This window comes from Haliaeetus leucocephalus, unplaced genomic scaffold, assembly GCF_000737465.1.
Source record: "Haliaeetus leucocephalus isolate CR32 unplaced genomic scaffold, Haliaeetus_leucocephalus-4.0 Scaffold1, whole genome shotgun sequence".
NCBI lineage: Eukaryota > Metazoa > Chordata > Aves > Accipitriformes > Accipitridae > Haliaeetus > Haliaeetus leucocephalus.
In genome coordinates, this window is record NW_010972437.1 from 10372322 (window position 1) to 10392347 (window position 20026).

The following is a 20026-nucleotide window of genomic DNA, read 5'->3' on the forward strand; positions in this document are numbered from 1 at the left end:
TGAGCTGACCTCTGCCGCCGTCCTCCCGGCCCGCGGCCCCTCGGGCTCGCTCCACGGGCCGCGGGCGGCCGCGCTCGCAGGCTTCAAAACAAGGCTGGGCTTCAGGGAAAGCGCCTTCCCCACCTACTCCTTGCTCCATCGCTTTGCAGTCCCGGTGTGGGAGCTAATTTGCCTTTTTAATTAAGGCTTTCCAAAGCATGGGACCTCCATGGGACGCTTCCAGACAGAAACAGCTGAAAATGAAGTTTACGTTGAAGAGAAGTCAGCAACTTGTCTTGACTGAGAGGTGGTAGGACAGGCTAGCAGTAGGTGGTGGGTGATGTTCCTGGTTTTGTTTTGCTTGTTTCCTTGTCCACAGTGCTTGTAGCTGGAGAAACTTTTTATGGTCACTGTGGAAGTTCCTGAGGTCAGTAAATTGTGGGAGAACGTGAATTTTGGGTGGAGACTCTGTGAGCAGAACTGGAGATTAAATTTGAAAGGTAGAGCTTGTATTGTTTGTAATGGTAAATATCTGAAAATATTTACATAAAATGAAGTTGCTGAGTTTACAAAACCCCTCATTTAAAGAGCATTACCCTTTCCTTCAGGGGAAAGGTTTGTATGTCAGAATGGAAAGCCTTGATTTCAAGTTTCTAACTTCCTTTTTTCTAATATGACTTGTCTTGATGTTATTCCATCTTGAATTTCAGCACGTCAGTTATTAAAATTTATTTTGGAGACTTTGATTTTTTTGGAGAGCTTTTCATCTTAACCACAAGCTTAAAGAAATTTGAGACTGACTTGATAAAAGTGTAATGAGATCATCAAACTATTTTCTCCATCTGGATGAATAGGTTGGTGGATGACTTCTGTAACTGTGCGTGATTCATCCCTCTTTCAAAAGAGAAACTTTTTCTGCTCTGGTACTCTTACTGTGGCACTGTTGCTTTGCTTTTTACTAATTAAATTGCATATTTTTGGGGTAGAGAAGGTGCTGTCAGGAAATTCTTTTTTTTTTTTTTTGAGAATCGGGTAATAAATTGGTAATAGTGTTTTCTTAAGCTTCTACATTAAGTGTTTTTTAACACTTGTGTTGTCTATTTTAAGTCCAGGACTAGGAAATGTTGCAGCTCTCTTATTTGTGTATTAAATGCGTGATAATGTTTGTGGAAATAAGTCCAATTGCAGCAGTGCTCAGTGACTGGAAAGGACAGCTCTGTGCTAAAGAAATGCAGTCTTCAGAAGGAAAAAGTGCTGTGCAATAATTTGATGGTTAGAGCATGGGAAGGAAGGAGGACTTTTACCATGAACAGTAGGATATTAGTCTTAGGTATGCGGAGTGGCAGGTGAGGAGGAACGAGGAGAATTTGAAGCAGTTAAAGACAGTTTGTGTTGTCCTGTCAAAAAGAAAAGAAGGGAGGGAGGGAAGGAAAACATCTGAGGCCCTCCACAGAAACCATAGAAAATTCTCCATCTCCTAACTAAGGATTTGGTGACTAAACTGTAAACGTGAATCTAGTGGCCCTAATCCCTTAAATACCTCTTTGGGGAAGGGTTTTGGTAGTATTACTGACTTTCAGAGCAGCATATGTAAAGCCTGTCAGCATCATAGTTCATATAAAATTATCTGCATGGTGACACTTGTCAAACCTGTTCTCTTCCAGATATTTGCCAGATATTTTAAAAAACAGGTAGAGATAGTATTGTGAATGTGTTATTGACAAAGATTGCTGTCACCAGTGGCTCACAATAACCTATGCCCAAAAGATCCTCTAACACTTCTACTGCAGAGGTTCTCAAACTATGGCCTGAAGGAAGATGGCACACAAAAAGACCATGTGAGCATCTCCATGTCTCAGTATGTCCACAACTGAGAGCTACCATTGCTCCTAATAGCAATGGCAGTGCTAGGGAAGTGAACTAGATTTGGGAAGCTTGTGCTAAGTTTACAAACTTCTTGATTGGCTATTTGACCTAGCTTTCATAATGTTTTGCAGTAAATACTATCTGTTTCTGTAGAAATATTTGCGAAGAAAGTGTCTGCTCAGATCTACTGCAATACCTGTCCAGCAAAAACTCACCTATAACTGCGAAGTGACAACTGTATAAAATTCTCAGTGTTAGATTGCGTATTTGAGAAATAAAAATATTGCTGCTGTTTTACTGGGGTGAGTTGCTGTAATAGTGATGATTTTGAGAATTTACTGAAGAGTCCAAAGGGTAATTGTGCTTTTTCTGCAGCTCACCCCTTTGTGCTAGTAATTTGGCAGTGGCGGAGCTAATTTGTCCATCTGTTCTAGATTCATTTTGGCGGCATTTCAAATACGGATTTCCTTATCTTTAAGGATTGGTTTTTGAAGTCATAGGCCCTACAGTTCTGGATTCTGAAGTCCATGGCTTTCTTAAAAGGTGAAGAGGTTACCATACTACATTAGCATGCGTGCTAGTGAGCAATGTGTATCCTATATTATATTTGTTCTGACAGCTTCAGATAATTTGGAAACAAATTTGGATTGGGATTAGGTTTCTTTATCTTTCATTTTTGGGGCAAAGGTAACTTAATAAACAAGATAATAAGCACTTACATTTCTGCCTAACTGGGTCAGTGCTTTGTTTTAAGTCTTAGTGTTTCATTTCAGAGTTAAAAAGGTTTGAGCCCTAGTTGGGACTGAGCATGAGTTTACTGTTGGGGTTGCTATGAACTGATCACTTTTTCATTCACTGGGTAAAAACTTGTAAATTAAGTGACTGGAGGGAAATTCTGCCATCCAAAGGTTCCAAGTGAATTGATTCCATCTACCTGCTGAAAGAAAGTTGCTACACTTTTGTTTTAGGAACCTAGACCCAGATCATCAAATTAGTGCTGTTCTTGGGTTCCAGGTTTGTGCAGGGTGAGGTGAGCTACTTTTGCACCTTTGGAATTGCTTTAGGACCATTTGATGTGCCAGTGACTGTACTGTGTGTTGTGTGCAGGGCAGACCTGCCAATGTAGTGCTTTCCTAGAGCAAGTGAGATCTCTTTGAGACTGATTATTTGAACTTAAAAATTCATACAAAGGAAGAACGATAGTGCTGTCCAATACGTTCTTGTTGATGAGAGCATGAAAAGGAAGCAGATTTATTGGAGATTAACTTTTTCACAAATAGTAGGATATTAATGCTGGATGCCTGGAGTGAGAGCTGGAAAGGAACATTAAGAGTTATGCTTATGAGCAGCAGAGATAATAATTGGAAATCAGTTTCTTAAATAATTCTGCCTAATAATAAGTGTTTAAAATTGTTTTTCTGCTGGAGGATTTTGGTGGCTTTTTTAGCACTTATTTTGTGCTTCTGTTTTTGAGGACTTCCTTCTGGTTAAATATTTCCAGAATAAAAATAAGTTTGGCCACATCAAGGCTGATCAACTGACTTACAAGATGGTCTATGAAACAGAAGCCTGGATTTTAAAATAACATATAGGTAGATAACTAGGCAATGGCTTTATGTGATATTTTGATTCCTTTAGATATTGGAATAAATTCGTGAATCTTGGACTATGCTGTTAGATTGCTCCTAAGTGCTTAATGCTTCACTTCTAGCTGTGAATTCTTGTAGAAGATTGATAGCTCTGCCAACATTTGTTCACAATAGAAGATGGGTGGATTAATTTCAAGATGGAGGGTAAGTAAAATTGTGTAACAGTATAATAATCTTTAGTCTAGAAGATGGGAGTATGCAGGACGTGTTTCTTAATGCCTATTGGTTGACTGTTAATTCTGGTTGTTAGTGCTAAACTTTTCCCATTAGTATGTCCCTTAAAAGTCCAGTAGTGAGACATAAGGACCAAAAATATTCTCTGCCAAATCCCTAAACTGTTAAACTGTGAGTCTGTCCTTTATTTCTTTTGCAATACCAGGCCTGGCCCTGGTTTGGTTAACTTATACAAATACAGTTTTAACTCCTTCTGAAAATCTAAATAGTTTTGTGGTGCTTTATTGGGATATACAGCAGCATCTGTGACTTGAAAAGTTGGTGGCTATTTTAGGTCAAAATGGGTACATTCAGAATATCATTCTGTGTCTGTTTTAACAAGTGTTTTGATAGCTACTTATACCTATACAAGTCTTTCTTCCTAACTGCTTTTATTGGCTTGTATATTATTGAATGGTGTACTGAGTTTATGAGGAAAAGGCATGAGGTTTTTGACTGCTCTCCTGGCAGGTGTGAGTTGTTCAAGTCTAGGTTTGCCTTTGCATATTATCAGTTGATTTCGGAGGTTCCCATGCAAAACTCCTTTAAGGGCAAAAGTTTAGGTGAAATGTCAGTTTTGTGTAATAGAAACTCACTTTCATGGTGATGCAGTGTGGCCTATGGTTTATGAATTTGTGGCCTGAGGGGTAGGGCAAGACAGCAGCTTTATATGTCTCAGAAATTATGAAAGATTCCTAGAAGGTGGATTCCAGGTTGCTCCTAAGGGGAATTTTACTGGAGATGATAACACTTATTTGCAGTTGCTTATAATTTATTTAGAGCATGTGTCTTTGTGTGGAATGAATAGTAATAAAAAGCTTAAGTTCTCAGGTTGGGGCTTCCTGTATATATTCTCTTTGTTTTGCCTGTTCCCTCCACTCATCAATTCTCTCCTTGTTTTACTTCCCACCCACACATCCATTATTGCTGTACATGCATTACAGGTTTTCATCTTTTGTGGTGTAGGAAAGGAGCCTTCAGTTAATAGTAATACCAAATGTAAAATAGTGGTTCATTACAGTCCCTTCTATTTGTCACTATTAAAGTATGAAAACTTCTTACCTTTATGTAAAATAGATAATATATTAATCTATTATGAATATGTCTTTTTGTTAGGAAACTGTTAATGTACAGTAATCCTCAAAATACGGACTTTTTTAGTGAGATTAACATCTTTGTTCTTTCCCTTGTAAGCAGGCAAAGCCTTCCACTGTAGAAGTATTAGAAAAAATTGATAAGGTATGTATTTGCTTTTTGGTGTTTTGTTTGATTTTTTTATTTAGGACTATGCATCCTTTTTGCTGGTCATGTATTTCTTTCACATTAAGTAAAATACTGTCATGGAATTTTAAATTATTTTGATAATTATTCCAGTTGGATGTACTAGAGATTCTGAGTTTCAGATGGACTGTTACCTTTTTTCCCCTTACTATTAGTCAATTAAAACCCACCATATTGTATAATAGATAGTGAGAAACTACAGTTTAAATATTTTAGAGAGCCTGAAATGGGAATGAATGTGAAGTTGGCTTGATTACGCAATTTAATTATAACTAATGGTTAAAATCCTGTGTAATGGAAAATGTCACTAATTCAAAGTTCTATTCATCAAGCTCATTAGAAAAGCTTCAATGTATGGTTTTAAGTGTAAGAGTTGTAACTGTAGTGGTAGTAAGTAAGGTCAGGGGCAGAATAACTGACTAGATGGTTCAGTAATCAATTGTGATTTGTAGCCAGCATTTGTGACAGATGTCTGTATTCTGTGGGGAAATTAACTGTTTTGAAATATGCTGTTGATATTTTTTGTTTTCCTTTTAATGAAAGTGTGAGTACTCCTGTTGTCACTTAAAATGCAGTCAAAATGGTAACATAGCAGAGCATTGCTTGATCACTTATTAATATGCCAAAAGCATCATCCAGATGTTCAGAATTTCACTCTTAATGTGAGGAAAATACTGAAATGAAAACATATGAAATGACGGAGAGGTTTCAGCAATTTCCCACGTTAGTAGAAAAGTATTAGAAGCGTTTGAAATTCCACAGGTACCTGATGAAAGTTTTAGGATGCAGAGTATGGTTGGTAGTGATTTATGTGATCATAGAGACTGCCACTCATAAGATATTAGCATTTTCCACTTGTCCCACATATACTAATGCATTACAAATAGGAAAAAGTGCTGATTTGTAATACTTCTTCCTAATAGCGATGTGTTACTGCTAATACAGTGTAAGTGGCCCATATCATAACCTTAATAGCATGATGTATTTATGCTATAAAAGTTATCTTTGGCAAATATTGTCATTTATCAAAAAGCTGCTTGACTTTTCTAATCAAGTATTAAATTGATATGGCTAATTTTAGCAAACACTTAAAAGCAGCTTAGTAAAACCACCTACTAATTTCACTAATAAGGTTGAACCCTATTTATTTACAGGAAATACAGACATTAGAAGAATTTAGAGAAAAAAATCAGAGGCTACAGAAACTATGGGTTGGAAGGCTGCTTCTCTACTCTTCACTTCTTTACCTTATAACGTGCATAATTGTATATTTGTGGTGTCTTCCTGATGAATGGACAGCTAGGTTGATGATGACACTTCCATTTTTTGCATTTCCATTGATGTAAGTAAATACACCTTTTTTTTTCCCCCTCCTAACTGCTGTCTCTTTGATAAAAGGAGATGGAAAATACATCTCAGCAGGGGTTTGGGTTTGCTTTTGACGATCCTTGAGTTGTCATAACTTGCTGAATTTTTTCTCTTAAAATAAATCCCAAGTAGTTAGGCAGATGCTTTCTTTGAGGGAAATGTCCCTCATGAGTCTGGGTTTAGTGTAGAACTAGGTCTTACCATCAAAAGATGTTAGTATCTAAAGTTACTTGGCTTATCAAAAATTATACTAAGGCTAGAGAGAGGTATATTGTCTATATGTAAAATGCAGCATATAAAATTGGGAAAAAAAAATTACAAGAATGAATGGAGAAACTTTTACATATTAGGTGACTGTTAACACAGAAGTGACTTGAAAGGTCATCAGCCTACATATGTTGAGGACTGGTTTTACATTATGAGCTGTTATTCTGGAAAATCATTGACCATTTTCTTCAACCAGAAAATATCCTTACATCATTGGATGTGAATAAGCGAAAATATTGTCTACTGTTTTGTTCCACTTAGCTGATTGGCTGCTCATCCTCATGAGCGGCTTTTGTTTTCTAAGAAAACTGCTTTTCTAAAAATAAAAAAAATGGGCTCCCACCTCACTAAACAGCTGCTTCCCTCCCTCCCCTTCCCCCAGAGTATCAAGGAGGAGAAGCAGCCTACTGAGCATCTTTTCTACCGATGGGGAGCACAGTGCATTTACTAATTTGCTGAAATGAACATCGTACATACTGTCCATATTTGTACAGCATCTTTGTATGAAAACATGACTTGTCAGTGCCTTAGCTTTAGACTTGAAAGGCAAAGTCAAATGTAAATATTTAAGGCTTTGCAAATTTGATGAGTGTGGGTCAGCATAACATAATATGCAAAAAAAATACTTGAAGATGCTTTTTGTACGTCATACTGTTATGCATAATGTAGTAATATGCTGCTGTTAAGGAATCCTGTGGAGAAGATACATGGGTAGCAATATCTTGACTGGAAAGGAGTAATATAGAAATTAAAGCTCAAATTAATCTTTGGCAGCAATATGAATTGACTTGGTTCTTAAGGGCAAGGACTTGAAAGTCTTTGTTGTTAGCATGTGAGGCTTACTCATGCTAACAGGGAAGGCTTGCAGAAGAGGAAGTATTACCAGCCTCCCTTTGTTTAGGTTTGTTAGGATTAGTGTAGAAATGAAAACTTTCATTACTGAAGGTGATCGCTTCTAGTGCTGTGGTGTGAATTTTCGCATTGGATTTTATTCTCTAGTTTGTCCTCCAGTTGTTGTTTCTTTTTTTTTTAAAGTGGTTTTCTATAAAATTCTGAATTGGCTATCAGCTTACTAACATTTAGAATTAGACTGTTGTTCTCTTATGACTTGCAACTGTTTATCTGATTTTTCTCATAAGCTATTCCCCTTCAGCTTTTTTTGGCAGATATGAATGGCAAGCAACTGCCAGCTTGTCTTTGTTCTCGGTCAAGAGGTGACTCCATGCTGAATGCCTGGTGCCACCCAGTAATAGCTCTAGAGATTTTTCAGCCCTAATCAGACTGGAATATGTCTGCGGTTTCCAGCTTGCAGTCAGTCACCAACTTATTTCTGCCTTAGGTCATTCCCTCAGGGTCTCAGCAAGTTACTGATGCTGGTAGAGTGACTTAAGTTCTAGGAATATATAACATCATTAATTTTAAATGTATATTGAAATACCTGAAAAGTTGAAGAAATATATTGACATGTTAGAAGGATGCTCTTCTTGGAATGATTTTCATTTGAATTAGATTGTTTTATCTTGCATGTTCTGATTTTCAGAGAAATATGTTTTTAATTTGTAAACGTGGTCTGAAAGGGTCTGCTATTAAACTTTCACCTCAAAGTTCTTAAAGAGGAAATGTTTTTTATTTTGTGAAGTCCTACCATATATGTATTAGCTTAGAATACAGCTTTAGGTAGAAGACTCTTTATTAAACATACGGTAAAAAAGAAATAATGCTTTTGCCTGTGTAACATAGTCTTTAAGGCAATTCAAACCCTGTAAAAAAATTACCTTTTTTGATACTTATGAAGAGACACATCTTGCATTGTGTAAGCAGGTGAAGCCATCTTTATTCTTACAGTAGTTATTACAGCAGACCTTTGAACATGGAATAGAGTTAAATTTCTTTGTTTCTCTGACCTTGGATAGCTTACTCTCAAATTTCAGTTGTCTTGTCTAACTTACCTAACTCAGGTTTTATTGTTAATACTTGAAAGCATTTTGAACTGGGCAACCATTATATAAATGCAAAAGATGTTCTTATGAATTAAGTTGAAACTATTTGAAATCTCATAGCCTTTTGCCTGCTTTCTTACGCTAGCTGTTATTCAGAGAACCTTTCTAGCCTGGAAGAATTTTTTTTTTAAGTGAAACATTGCTACTTCAGGCTTTATTATATAGTGCTTGGCACTAGGAGGGTTTTAGATAAGATGCTTGGAAGGGCTTGGAGTATGAGATTTGCCCTTGGCTTAGGCTGAATAATTTGCCAGGAAAAGTGTCAACTTAATAATTATAAGCAATTCTAAGCTTTAAAACAAATGAAGTTCTGATGATTGCAGAGAGACCTTTCAAATGTAAAATGGTCATAGATCAGTTTAACTTTATCTTGAGCACAGATAAACTGCTCCATTGTTTGAGCTAAGTCAGCTGAAACCCTATGGAAACTGTGGATTCAGAGCTCTGTAAAATCGCCAGGAGTCAGGTCAGCTAACTCTGCTTAGGAGAGCATTTGTACAATAGCTGTATCTCATGGTTTTCATTGGTATTGAATTCTGCCCACAAATCTCCTGGGTCTTAATTTTGGGCTTTAGCTGGTAAGCTTGGTTTTCTGGATAACGTGCGTCATAAATCTATCAAATAAGAAGTGATGACTAAGTAATTTTCAGCTAGCTGCACATACCCTGATTTTAAAAAGTTCACACTGAACATTTTAGCAAGCGATGATGTTACTTGCTGCTGGTTCCATAGTATTTCTACCTATAGTAATACTTGGTTCAATTTTAATAGACAGGAGGATTTTATTTAGATCGATGTTGATGTCTTGTTGACAAGATACTAATTTAATTTTTTTTCTGTATAAATATTATTTGAAGATTTCTGTTCTTTGTATTTGCAAAGTTAAATCTCATCTGTTAAGCCTTCTGTTTGCTAAATGACTGTAATATATTTTAATTAATCTAATTCTTCTTTCTGTTTTAAAGAATCTGGTTTATAAGAACACTGCTCATTTTTTTCTTTTCCAAAAGGACAGAAAGGAATAGTAAGTATTTTTTCTGTCTTTTTTTTTTTTTAGCATATGGAACTAGTTGGGAGTGATACTTGCTATGAAAATATAAATATTTTGGATAATTTGGCTTCCAGGAAAAGAAGAGTAGCCTTTTGGTTGATGCTGAAATGGGTAGCATTAGCTAAACTGTTGTTTCTACCACACAATTCTTGAAAGAACAGGAAGGAAACTGCTTAATCTTTCACTTCACTTGCAGAATTGTGGTAACTTTCTCCTGTCTTTGCATGTTTCAAAGTGTAATGGAATAAAATGTAGTGTAGAAGTAGGAATGAGGGAAAGGAAATATAAACAATAGTGGTAGTTCCCTTAATACCCACACCTTGCAAGTATTCCAGCAGTCTTAATCTGTTATTTTTATGTACAAGAGAAGAGATTTCTAGCAGATGTGTTTAATTTATTTGTCAAGATAGCTTTTCTCTCCCAAGTTCTCCAAAGCATACTTGTATTTTCCTGAGTGGAAAAGGGATAAGCAGGTGTGTTTGTGCTGTTTTGAGAGCTAAGGAAAATTTGGAGTCATGTAACAAACCAAAGGTAATGCAGGTGTTCAAATATATGTAAAAAGTTGTTAAAGAACATGCAGATTCATTCTAATGCAGAACTTAAAAACTGCATCTGTGGCACTTGTCTGCAGTAGTTAGAATTCATTTGAGACTTCTTTCAAAGTAGTCCAGCCTGTAACAATATCTCATGGTGATGTGAGCAATAATACAGGAAAACCTCAATGTTGCAGTATGTTTTATGACTTGCAGAACAGCATGATGTATTTAATTTGTGACAGCTTACGAGTTAAACATCACTTTTGGAATTTTTCTTAAACTTAATGTTTGCATTTGATATGCAAGCATAGGACATACATTTTTATGTAGAAATAAAGTTGTCCATATATTCTGTGGTGCTGTGTGATTCATTTCTAAGGTGAATATATATTTGCATTTCATGGCTGGGTAAGAAAAAAAGGAAGTATGTATGTTTTTCTAGTTTGCCTAAGTGTTTTTATTGCTGTTTTTAGCATACAAGCAAGTTTAGTGCTTTTGTTGAACCTGTGTATAAAGGCTTTTAGTAGATGTTAGAACATGCCAAAAGGAATTATTTCTGCATTGTTCCAGAGATCAGGTAAAAATGAAGTGTTTTACCTGAAAGATATAAGTCCTGTATTCAGAAAAGAGAAATCAAATGCACAGTGCAAGAGTTACAGCAGTAAAGCAGGAGAAAACATAGCCGAGAGAGCAAGCTGGCAACTGAGTGGCTCAAAGCTAGCCTTTGATTCTGGGATAAGTTAATATAACACTTTGAGTCACTGGAGATGATTATTTAGTGCTATAAAGCTCTATGCTGGATTACCAGCATACACCAGTTTTGGGAACCATGCTCTGAATGCAGAAAACTCCTACTGAGACACTAGGGAAGGTGATGTAGAGAGATTACAGAATTTCAGTTTTTAAGACTGGTCAGGCAAAGAACTGTTGAGGGAGATTTAGGCGGATCTGTCCCAAAGTTTGGGGAAAATAAATTAGGTATCTTGCAGGTATTGACTTCTCTAGTATGAATTCTTCTTTTCTGTAGGTTTAATTAAGATGAGATATATTGGTTTCTTGAGAGTACTTTGCAGTAATTGCCATTTGGTCACGTTTGAAGGGGCAGGTGTTTCATGAGGTTCTTGTTGAACACAGGAGGTAAAGTGATCAGAAACAAATGCCCACATTTTAAACTGATTGCATTGCTTTGTGGGAGGCTATGCTTGAAGATGTTTTATGCATTTCTGTACCAAAAGCAGCTTCTGTTTCTTAAGTAACTGTTAACAGCTGACCGTATTGTGCTATTTGTTTGGCTGCATGATACCATGCTGCATTGCAGTGCATTTCAAGGTGCTAATCTCTGTGGGGCTACATGAGAGGCAGTGTTCTAATATAAATGTAAAATTTGGTGGAGGGAGGTACCTTATTAATTTGAAGATGCACAATTCCTGGAATTGTCTATCTTCTCTGGTTCAGGCCAGTGTAAAATATGGTCTTGTTCCATGTCCTATTTGTCTTAATAAGGGATTGTGGTAGTTACTCTTTCATTGCATAAACTTTCAAATATGTACGTGCACAGTTTTGGTATTTTGTACATTTAATAAACTGGTTTATCAAAATGGGTTTCTACATTCTGGAAAAGTTCAAGTAATTATGTGTTCCCTTAATTTCAAGTAATGGTAGTGTTCCTGAAGTAACTTTACAAAGTGTGTATAGCATACTTAGATACTTATTTGTATCTTTCTTTATACATATTTACTTTGGTGGGTTTTGGTTTTGTTTCTTGTAGTTCTATAAAGCTTTTTCTTTTTTTGAAAACTGAAAAATGGGTAAAAATAGCTATATCTTACAGGAAGTGACCTGCTGGTGTCCAGTAGAGCTGAGAAGGGGAATAAGTTGTAAAGTTTTTTGTAAAACTCTTCTTGCTGTGAAGGAGGTAGTAGAAAATGGATTTATCAAGAGAATGTCTTCTATATTAGGTGATCGTTTATTACAGTGAGTTTTCCATGAGTGCCAAGCTGCAAGCATTGACTTAAAGGAAAATCCCATGTGCATTTGACCTTTCTTCTTTACTTTCCTTTTAGAGAGGTTAGGTGCTGTGCCTCTGAGTTGTAACAGTCTTTTAACATTTAGTAGTAAAATGACCTGGTAGCTTTTTCTTACAAAACTGGGGTTTTTGCTGTAGACTGAAAGTATTGAAAGGGTAAAATAGATTGAGATTTGAAGCTCAGAATTGACCCGGCATTTGAAACTAGCATGTGTTAAGAGGCTTACGTGAAATACTGAAGCCAGTAAATCTGGTACTCAAATATATTAATACTTAGACCTCAAGCTTTTTTTCTGTAGTTTGACTCATGAGATTAAGTGTATTTGGTCCATTGTTGTACCAGTTTTAATGTAGGTCAAAGCAGGGCACTGGCTAGAATTGGTTTGCTTAATGAGGAAACGGTACATAAAACTTTTTAATAGTTATAACTGTAAAGTGATAAAAGTGGGCTATAATTTATAAGCAATTTCAGCATTTAAAATGATTTATTTTCACATAAAGACTTTGGTTACTTTACACAAAGTTTACTAATGTTGTAGGGTTGGTAGTGGTCAGTGCATAATTTTTCCTGATCTCACAGGGCGTAGTCAATGTTTAGAGTGTGCTGAAAATATCTCTTATTTATATTTGAAAACTAATATATGATGTCCTTCTTTTAGATGATGCGCTGGAAGATTTAAAATCTCAAAAGAAAAAAATAGTAAGTAAAACTTCAAGAAAAGTTAGTTGTTATGGTCCACTAAAGTGGTATTGCATCTCCACAAGTTGAGTTTGATTGTAATATATAGGTGAAGAGCAGAGGGAGGGAGGTGAAATTATTACCGTTCCTCTGTTCTGATACATTTTGTAGTACCACACAATGTTTTTCTTACCCCCAAATTACAAAGGACTGCTTGCATATGAGAATAAATTGTCTCCTTGTAGTTTAAGTTAAACCTAGTGTTTTAGTGTTGCTAGATCTATGTAAAGTGATCGTGTTTTGTCAGAAAACTAAAATGTATGCTTTAACCTACTCATTGCTGAATACTTTTAGGATTATAAAAAAACATAAGATGTTGTACTGATTTAAGAACATAGAGTGCAACTATGATAGTTACTCTGTCACTTAATATCTTGTTCATAAATGGCAAAAAGGACTACTGTCTTGTCTAGATTCACTTCTTAAACAATATTCTGTTATTTGATGATATCTTAACTGCATGACCACTTATTTCCCATCCTCTTCCATCTTAGTTTTTGTACTATATATTTCTTCCATTACATTCTTTCTGCTAAAAAATTCATCTTGTCATGTATCAATCCTATTGGTTGTCTTGAGGTCATCTATTTTGTGAGCTGTGTGGATGAGTTACCTGGCATGCACCAGTTTCATACTGTTACTTGCTTCAACTGGATCAACACTTAATCTCAGTAAGGCAAATTTAGGATGGAAAAGATTCTAAGTCTTGGATAACTTGCACACTTTACAAAGTTTGTAACACTGAAAGCTGTTTCCTTTCTACTCAATCATTCCATAAGAAAGTTCTCTGTTTACTTATGTCGTTGGCTTCATCTCCTGCCTTGCAAGGCAAAACTTAAAACTACCACCACCAAAACATAACCCCCCCGCCCCGCCAACAAAAGAGCCCCTCCTCCCCCAGAAAACTCCAAAAAGTTGTATTATGAGGCTTTATTGTTAATGAGTTTCCCAAAGTGTTCACCTCATGCCTTCTGGATTTTGCCATTGTAGCTAAATTAATAGAAAAACCACAACAAAGCTCCCAAAAAGGAGTCAGGTAAGAGTCTGGTTATGGCCTTTACAGGGGAAACAGATTTCACTGATCTTATACTCTGTATTTTATTGCTTTTAAAATGTAGATGTAAAAATGATAACCTGTAACCTAATTATGTCATTGTCCTTTGGTGAAGAGGATTTGCTAACATTTTTATTTGCAAATCTTTATATTAAAGAATCTATTAAATGGGAGTGTCCTTTGGTTAGAGAGGTGATAAAAAGCGGTTGGAGAGGCTTATATTTTCTGAGAATGAAATAAATGTGTATGACAACTATGTTTTTGATTTTTATTTTATGAAAAATGCTTAACTGAAATTAGTTATCTCTCCAATTTACATAGTCATTGGGTAGCTTTGGAGGGAAGGGTCTTGGAACAGAAGCAGCACAATGGAGAACAAAGCAGCTTTTGGAGTCTTAAGTGTAAAGCCTTTGTTTTCAGTTTAAGTTTATTTTTCTGTAATCATGAAAATCTTCATATTTATTCTAGAAGAACTAGTAATGCTGAGTTTTTGTGTGAGAGAAGCACTTCAGAGAAAAGGCGTTGAATAAAACATTAGGAAAAAGCTGGTTTATAAAGGGAAGAGTTTTTACTTTGGGAATTGATGCTGTTGAAACAAGATGTAAATGTGTATTTTGCATATGCCAAAAATCAAGACAACATTGTAGAAGAGCAGGTAGGTAGTTAAACTGCATGAATACTTTGTGAACAATACAGAAATTATAGTGTAACTATGGAGAGTTTAAACTTGGAAATATAAATTGCCATTAGTATATATGCATGTCAAGCTTTAATCATTAAAGACAAACTTCTAAATAGGATTAGTAAAACAGCAATCTAGGAAGTCCAATAACCTATAACTGAGCTATTTTTCAATCTGAGGGGAATAAAAGGTGCATGATTACCTCCTGATCTTGTGGGTGCCTAGTTCCTAGCAAGGAACCAGAAACAGAAGATTTATTGCAACCTCTTGAATCAGTGTGGTGTTGGTATTTTTTACTCAGGAGATTGACTTGGGAGTTTCATCATAATTTAAAGGTATTCAATTAAGCATTAAAGTTAGATCATCATACATGAAACCTAGCATGTTGAAATGAGCTGAAAGTGGATGCAGGTAATGAGACAGAATATAATTTGTATTTTAGATAAAAACACTCATAAAGTTGCATTCTGTAATAATTTGGTTTTGATAATACTCGGATTTGGTTTTGTTTTGGATTAACTTCCTTAGGACTATCTGTGGCTATAAATAACTGTAGCAACACCTTTTTAGTGAAACAAAATAAAAACTTTTACCAAGTAAAATAATGGGAAGGGGGGAGGGAGAGGAATTTTTCCCTGTTGGATTCTGATTTGCTACTGAGTTTGCAAATAGGATTAGTTACTAAGATATTTACATTGTGATCCTCAAAGTACCTGGGATAAGTAAATTATGTATTTCCTGTTTATTTGTAACGCAAATTGTTGTCTAGGCACTATCAGCCTGGCATAACAGCTATGGTTTTTCACTTCATTGCAGCTCAGCTACCTGATTGCTGGAGAAATCTTATATTGAAGACAATTGCCCTTTTGAAAAATCTCACAGTACTTATGTTTTACAGGCATGTGGTCCACCTTTTCCCTAATGACATTACTTACATGCTGAAGGGTACCTATAACAGAGTAGGCTCCTCATCTACTAGATGTAATGCCCTGGCGGCTGTGCAGTGAGCTGCTCAATAGAACTTCAGTTCTTTTCAAAAGGCTTCAGTCTTTGGTGGCATAATCACATGGATGTTCATGTGGGTAAAATACCTGACAAATACAGATAACTTCATCTGGAACTGCCCATTAATACTGTCTGTCCTGCACTTTGACTCAAAGTTTGTGTACTACTTTTTTTCCCCACAGAACTGACTCTCTACTTTTTTTCCTAGTGAAAGCTTTAAAACACATTGAGTGTTTCTTTATGGATTGAGGGTAAGGATTAAGTTCATTAGCTATAATTAAGGCACCACTTCAAGATACAATTTTTTTTCCCTCCTTGATGGTAAGGCATACTCTGGTTGTGTTCGTGACTGTGTAGCTGTAATTTTGGCCTTAGAGTTCTCAGTTAATGAGGATGTCAGCCCTTAAGCCTGAATGTGTGTAGATGAGCAAGTTCAAAGGGTTAAGCATATTAAAGCAAGGGCACAGGACATGTATTAAGCTGCTACAAGTGGGAATTAGTGGAGACTTCATGTGGAGCAGCAGTCTTAAAGATGGGATAATTCTTAGCCTGAGGACAGAGTTGTAAAGATAGTATAGTAATTACTTTCCTGATGTTAGAATTAAACTTTGCTGAAGTTTACTCAGTTACTCTGTTACAGTAGGCTCAGTGTCATATTAGACTTGGACAGGCTTCCTAGCCATTTCAGGTAAGAATTTAGAAAGTTGCATCTGTTAATTTTCCACAAAAAAAGTCTGATTTCAAGGCTGCCTTGGAGTTATGCTAATAATGGAGGAAAAAATGCAGGATACAAATTTTGTTATTTAAAATAACTACTGTTTGAACTTTATACCTTCAGATATTTTGATAACCTTCAGTACATGACAAAAACTCCACTAGGAGCTGGTTGTTGTATAAGCCCAGTCTTGTCTACCCAATATATGCTAGAGTACTGCAAACGTGGAGTTGAAAGCTCAGAATACGGTTAAAAATCTTACTGATGAATGATCAAATGAGGTATTTCTTTCATGCAGTGTTCATACAAAACAGTTAATTTGGTTGTTTTACTGTTTGCATGGATCTATCCAGAGTACACTTGAGTATTGTGGCTTAAATGGTTTATTTCCTATTTTAAGGAAACTTGCTATGTGTACTGGCATATCTTACACGGTAGACTGAAATTAATCTTGTGGCTTTGTGTGAACATAAAGAAATACCTCTCCATGGTTGGGTTTGATATAGTAAGTAATTCAATTTAAGAACTCATGTGGTAGTATGGCAAATAAGTAGTTTGCACTGTGCCAATACTTCAGACTTCCAGTTGCTAAATCACATTTACAAGAAGCTTGAAATACATTACTTGTATTACTTTTCAATATAGGCAACTGATGTCATTGCCACAGGAATTCTGTTTCATTGCCAGTTGGAAATGACGCCATCCATGCAATTATTCATAGGAGAGAGTGTGGTACATGACCATGCTTCTTTATTAAGGTGTGGTTAATTCCATGAAATAAGTTTGAAAAATCCATGATTAGGCTGGTATTAACTTTCACAGAGACTTCACTTGTGATCTGGTTACTCAGCATTTAAGCTTGATAATAATAGACTATGAATTAGCCCTTGGCAGAAAGTAGAAAATGTTTTTGTGGGAAAAGTTTTGGATCTCAGAGCAGAGTGTATTATGGAAAAAAGAGCAGGAGGTGTCAAGCAATTTGCTGTGCTAGTGAGCCAGTGCTCAGCACTAGGTTAACCTTTCCAAGGTTATGCTTCAGGATGGTGAATAATCCAGAAGGCAGTATGTTGATTTGCATTTATAAATGAGCTTGCCGTGGCAGTGCACAAGCCAGTTTCTTCTGTTATGCAAACGTATTTAAGTTTGACACAGGTCCTTATTTGCTTCTAGTAATTACATTAATTTGCTGAAGGAGTAAGTAATCTTTGACCTATTTGATTCCTTATTTGGTATTGTCAGCCAAATTTTAATTGATTTTAGAAAAATATATCCTATCTTGACAGTTTCTATACATTTTCGAGAAATTTGTAGAGTCAGTTGTGAAACTGAATTCTTGTTCAGATTCAGCTTTAATAGAATTATAAAGCTATATATGAAGAGTAATTTGTTGAATTATCCGATAACTTCTATAATGTGAAGAATAACTTTGACATCTGAATCTTGTGATGAGAACTAAATTTTTCCATTTCAAAATAACATTACTGTTTCTGTAAAACCTATACATCCAGAAATAACTACCATCCTACTTAATACTGCTATAGCAAGAAGTGTGTTAGATAAGGAAAGTGTCAAGTGATGGTGGAGCATTCTGTTTTTTCTCTTTCTAAAGGTCACTTTGTCCTGCAGAAGGTTATTTCTCATTTTCCTGTGTGGCTATAAAGACAATTGCCTGCATTATACATTCATTGATGTAAAGGGGCTCAGGGTTTTTTATTTTGATTTGGGAGCTAGATATTGACACTGACTGTTAACACTTCCCCACTTTGCAGCTTCACCACACTAACCTTACCCCTTCATATAAAGGTCTGCCTTATGGTTTTCACTTTTATAAGCAATAAATACTTTATTTTTCCTATTAGACCCTTAATTCTGATCTTACTGCACTATGTGGCATTTGTTTTACGAAGTTAGTGGGTTAACTCCAAAGTCCTGCTGAAATACAAGTTTAGGAAATTGATTTTTACTTCCCTTTTCACTCTCTTTTGTTTCAACAGTCCTTAATTAACAGCCCGGATAGTATTCCTTGCTTTAAACTTCTGGTAGTGTGTATAGGAGTGAGTGTTAAATGGATACTCTGTATCCATTAAATTGAGTGAATTTTATTTAGCTTCTGAGGTCTATTTGTAACTTGGAAGTCTGTCTAAAGGTGAAACCCCTGCAAGGTCTATATACGCAGAATGGCTGAAACTTCAGTTTCTTACTGGCTAAATAATGGCATAAAAGTCATGTTAACCTGCACCATTTATTCTTTTAGCAATGATAAATGAGTTTGAGAGAACTTAATTTTTTGAGCACTGACCTTTTCAGTTTTGCAGTTTATGCCGAGAGCAAACTTAAGAACAAACAAACGCCCCACTTTTAGCTGAACATGGCCATTAGTCAGCATATCTAGGAGAAAACGTCTGCTTAAGATACTGTAGAATACATTATGATTTCTGTACATATTAGCTATTTGTCATAACTTCAACTATCTGCTTAAAAGTTAAGCTTCTGATATTGGCTGTTAACCACTAAAATGATACTTTACTAGTGATTACTTTTTTAATTAAGCCCATGTATTAGCTATAAAGCCACTTGAGTGCATTGTAAATAAAATGCTGTAATAATGAAGTGCTTTAATTACACTCTCTAAAGTATGCATAGTTCTCAGTAATTTTTTTTATTTAAATTCTTAACATGTTCCCTTTTTTCTGAAAAGCGGTTTGAATCGCTGTAAAGATGGAGATCCAGCCTTTAAAGTCATTTGAGCAAATTCCATGGCTGTTCTCTAGTTAGTGAGTTTTCACAGCATTTGCAGCAAGCTAATTGCTTCTGCTAATAAATAATCTAAAATCGATGCTGACAGCAGTTAATTGGCACAGAGACTTTATTCTGTAAAGCACTTGGCTAATGACCTTCCTTAAATTAATAGCATTAAGTGCTATGAGGAAATAAATCTAAGGAATTACCTGTCATTTGCTTGTCATGTCTAATAACTTCCAATAATGATGGCTGATAGATTTTTGCACATTCCATTATTGAAGTTGGTGCATGTAATTATTCTCCTCATTATATGTAAACAATTAGCAATATTTGGTGTTTCCTTGCAATAAAGCTGTTAAATACAAGTAGCCCATTAGAGTTTAGAAACTATTTTTGAAAGCAGAATTTCATTTCCATTGAACACAGCAAATCTGCAGGTATCTGAACATGCCACTGGTTTATTGGACTGAGCATCACCTTTTGCTAAAATTATTAAGTTGCTTGTAAATGGGAGGATATGGGAGGAAAATACTTTGAAGAATTCTGTATTGATGTGTGGAACTTTTTGTTTCCAGCTTGAGGAAGTAATGGAGAAGGAAACGTACAAGACTGCTAAATTAATCCTTGAAAGGTTTGATCCAGAATCAAGTGCAAAGGTAAGAATCTTGATATTGATACTGATTTAATATGAAAGGTACTATGGAGCCAAACGTTCAGATAATGTTATTTATAATTAATTGGCAGGAGGCTGAACTGCCATCTGCTGGAACATCTGCAACCCCAAGACCTGGACAAGGTAATAGCCCCATAAAATGGCTGCTCTTTAGCATAGATACTCATCTTTCATAGCAGT

The 20026-nt window shown here is 35.8% G+C and overlaps 1 protein-coding gene across 4 annotated transcripts in view; it reads left to right on the forward strand.

Annotated features, from left to right (window-relative positions):
- The first annotated feature begins 692 nt into the window (after nt 1-692).
- Nucleotides 693-20026, forward strand: part of KIAA1715 (KIAA1715 ortholog) — a 57503-nt gene continuing 38169 nt past the window's right edge. For 3 of the 4 annotated variants that reach the window (XR_774277.1, XR_774276.1, XM_010566295.1), the window contains exons 1-8: nt 693-833; nt 3557-3638; nt 4902-4946; nt 6143-6330; nt 9589-9647; nt 12896-12936; nt 19749-19829; nt 19918-19969. Coding sequence is in view for 2 of the 4 variants with exons in the window: in XM_010566295.1 (XP_010564597.1) it covers nt 3612-3638; nt 4902-4946; nt 6143-6330; nt 9589-9647; nt 12896-12936; nt 19749-19829; nt 19918-19969 (493 nt within the window). In the remaining 2 variants the exon portion in view is untranslated. The remainder of the gene's footprint in view (nt 834-3556; nt 3639-4901; nt 4947-6142; nt 6331-9588; nt 9648-12895; nt 12937-19748; nt 19830-19917; nt 19970-20026) is intronic. The other variant, XM_010566310.1, reaches the window with a different exon arrangement.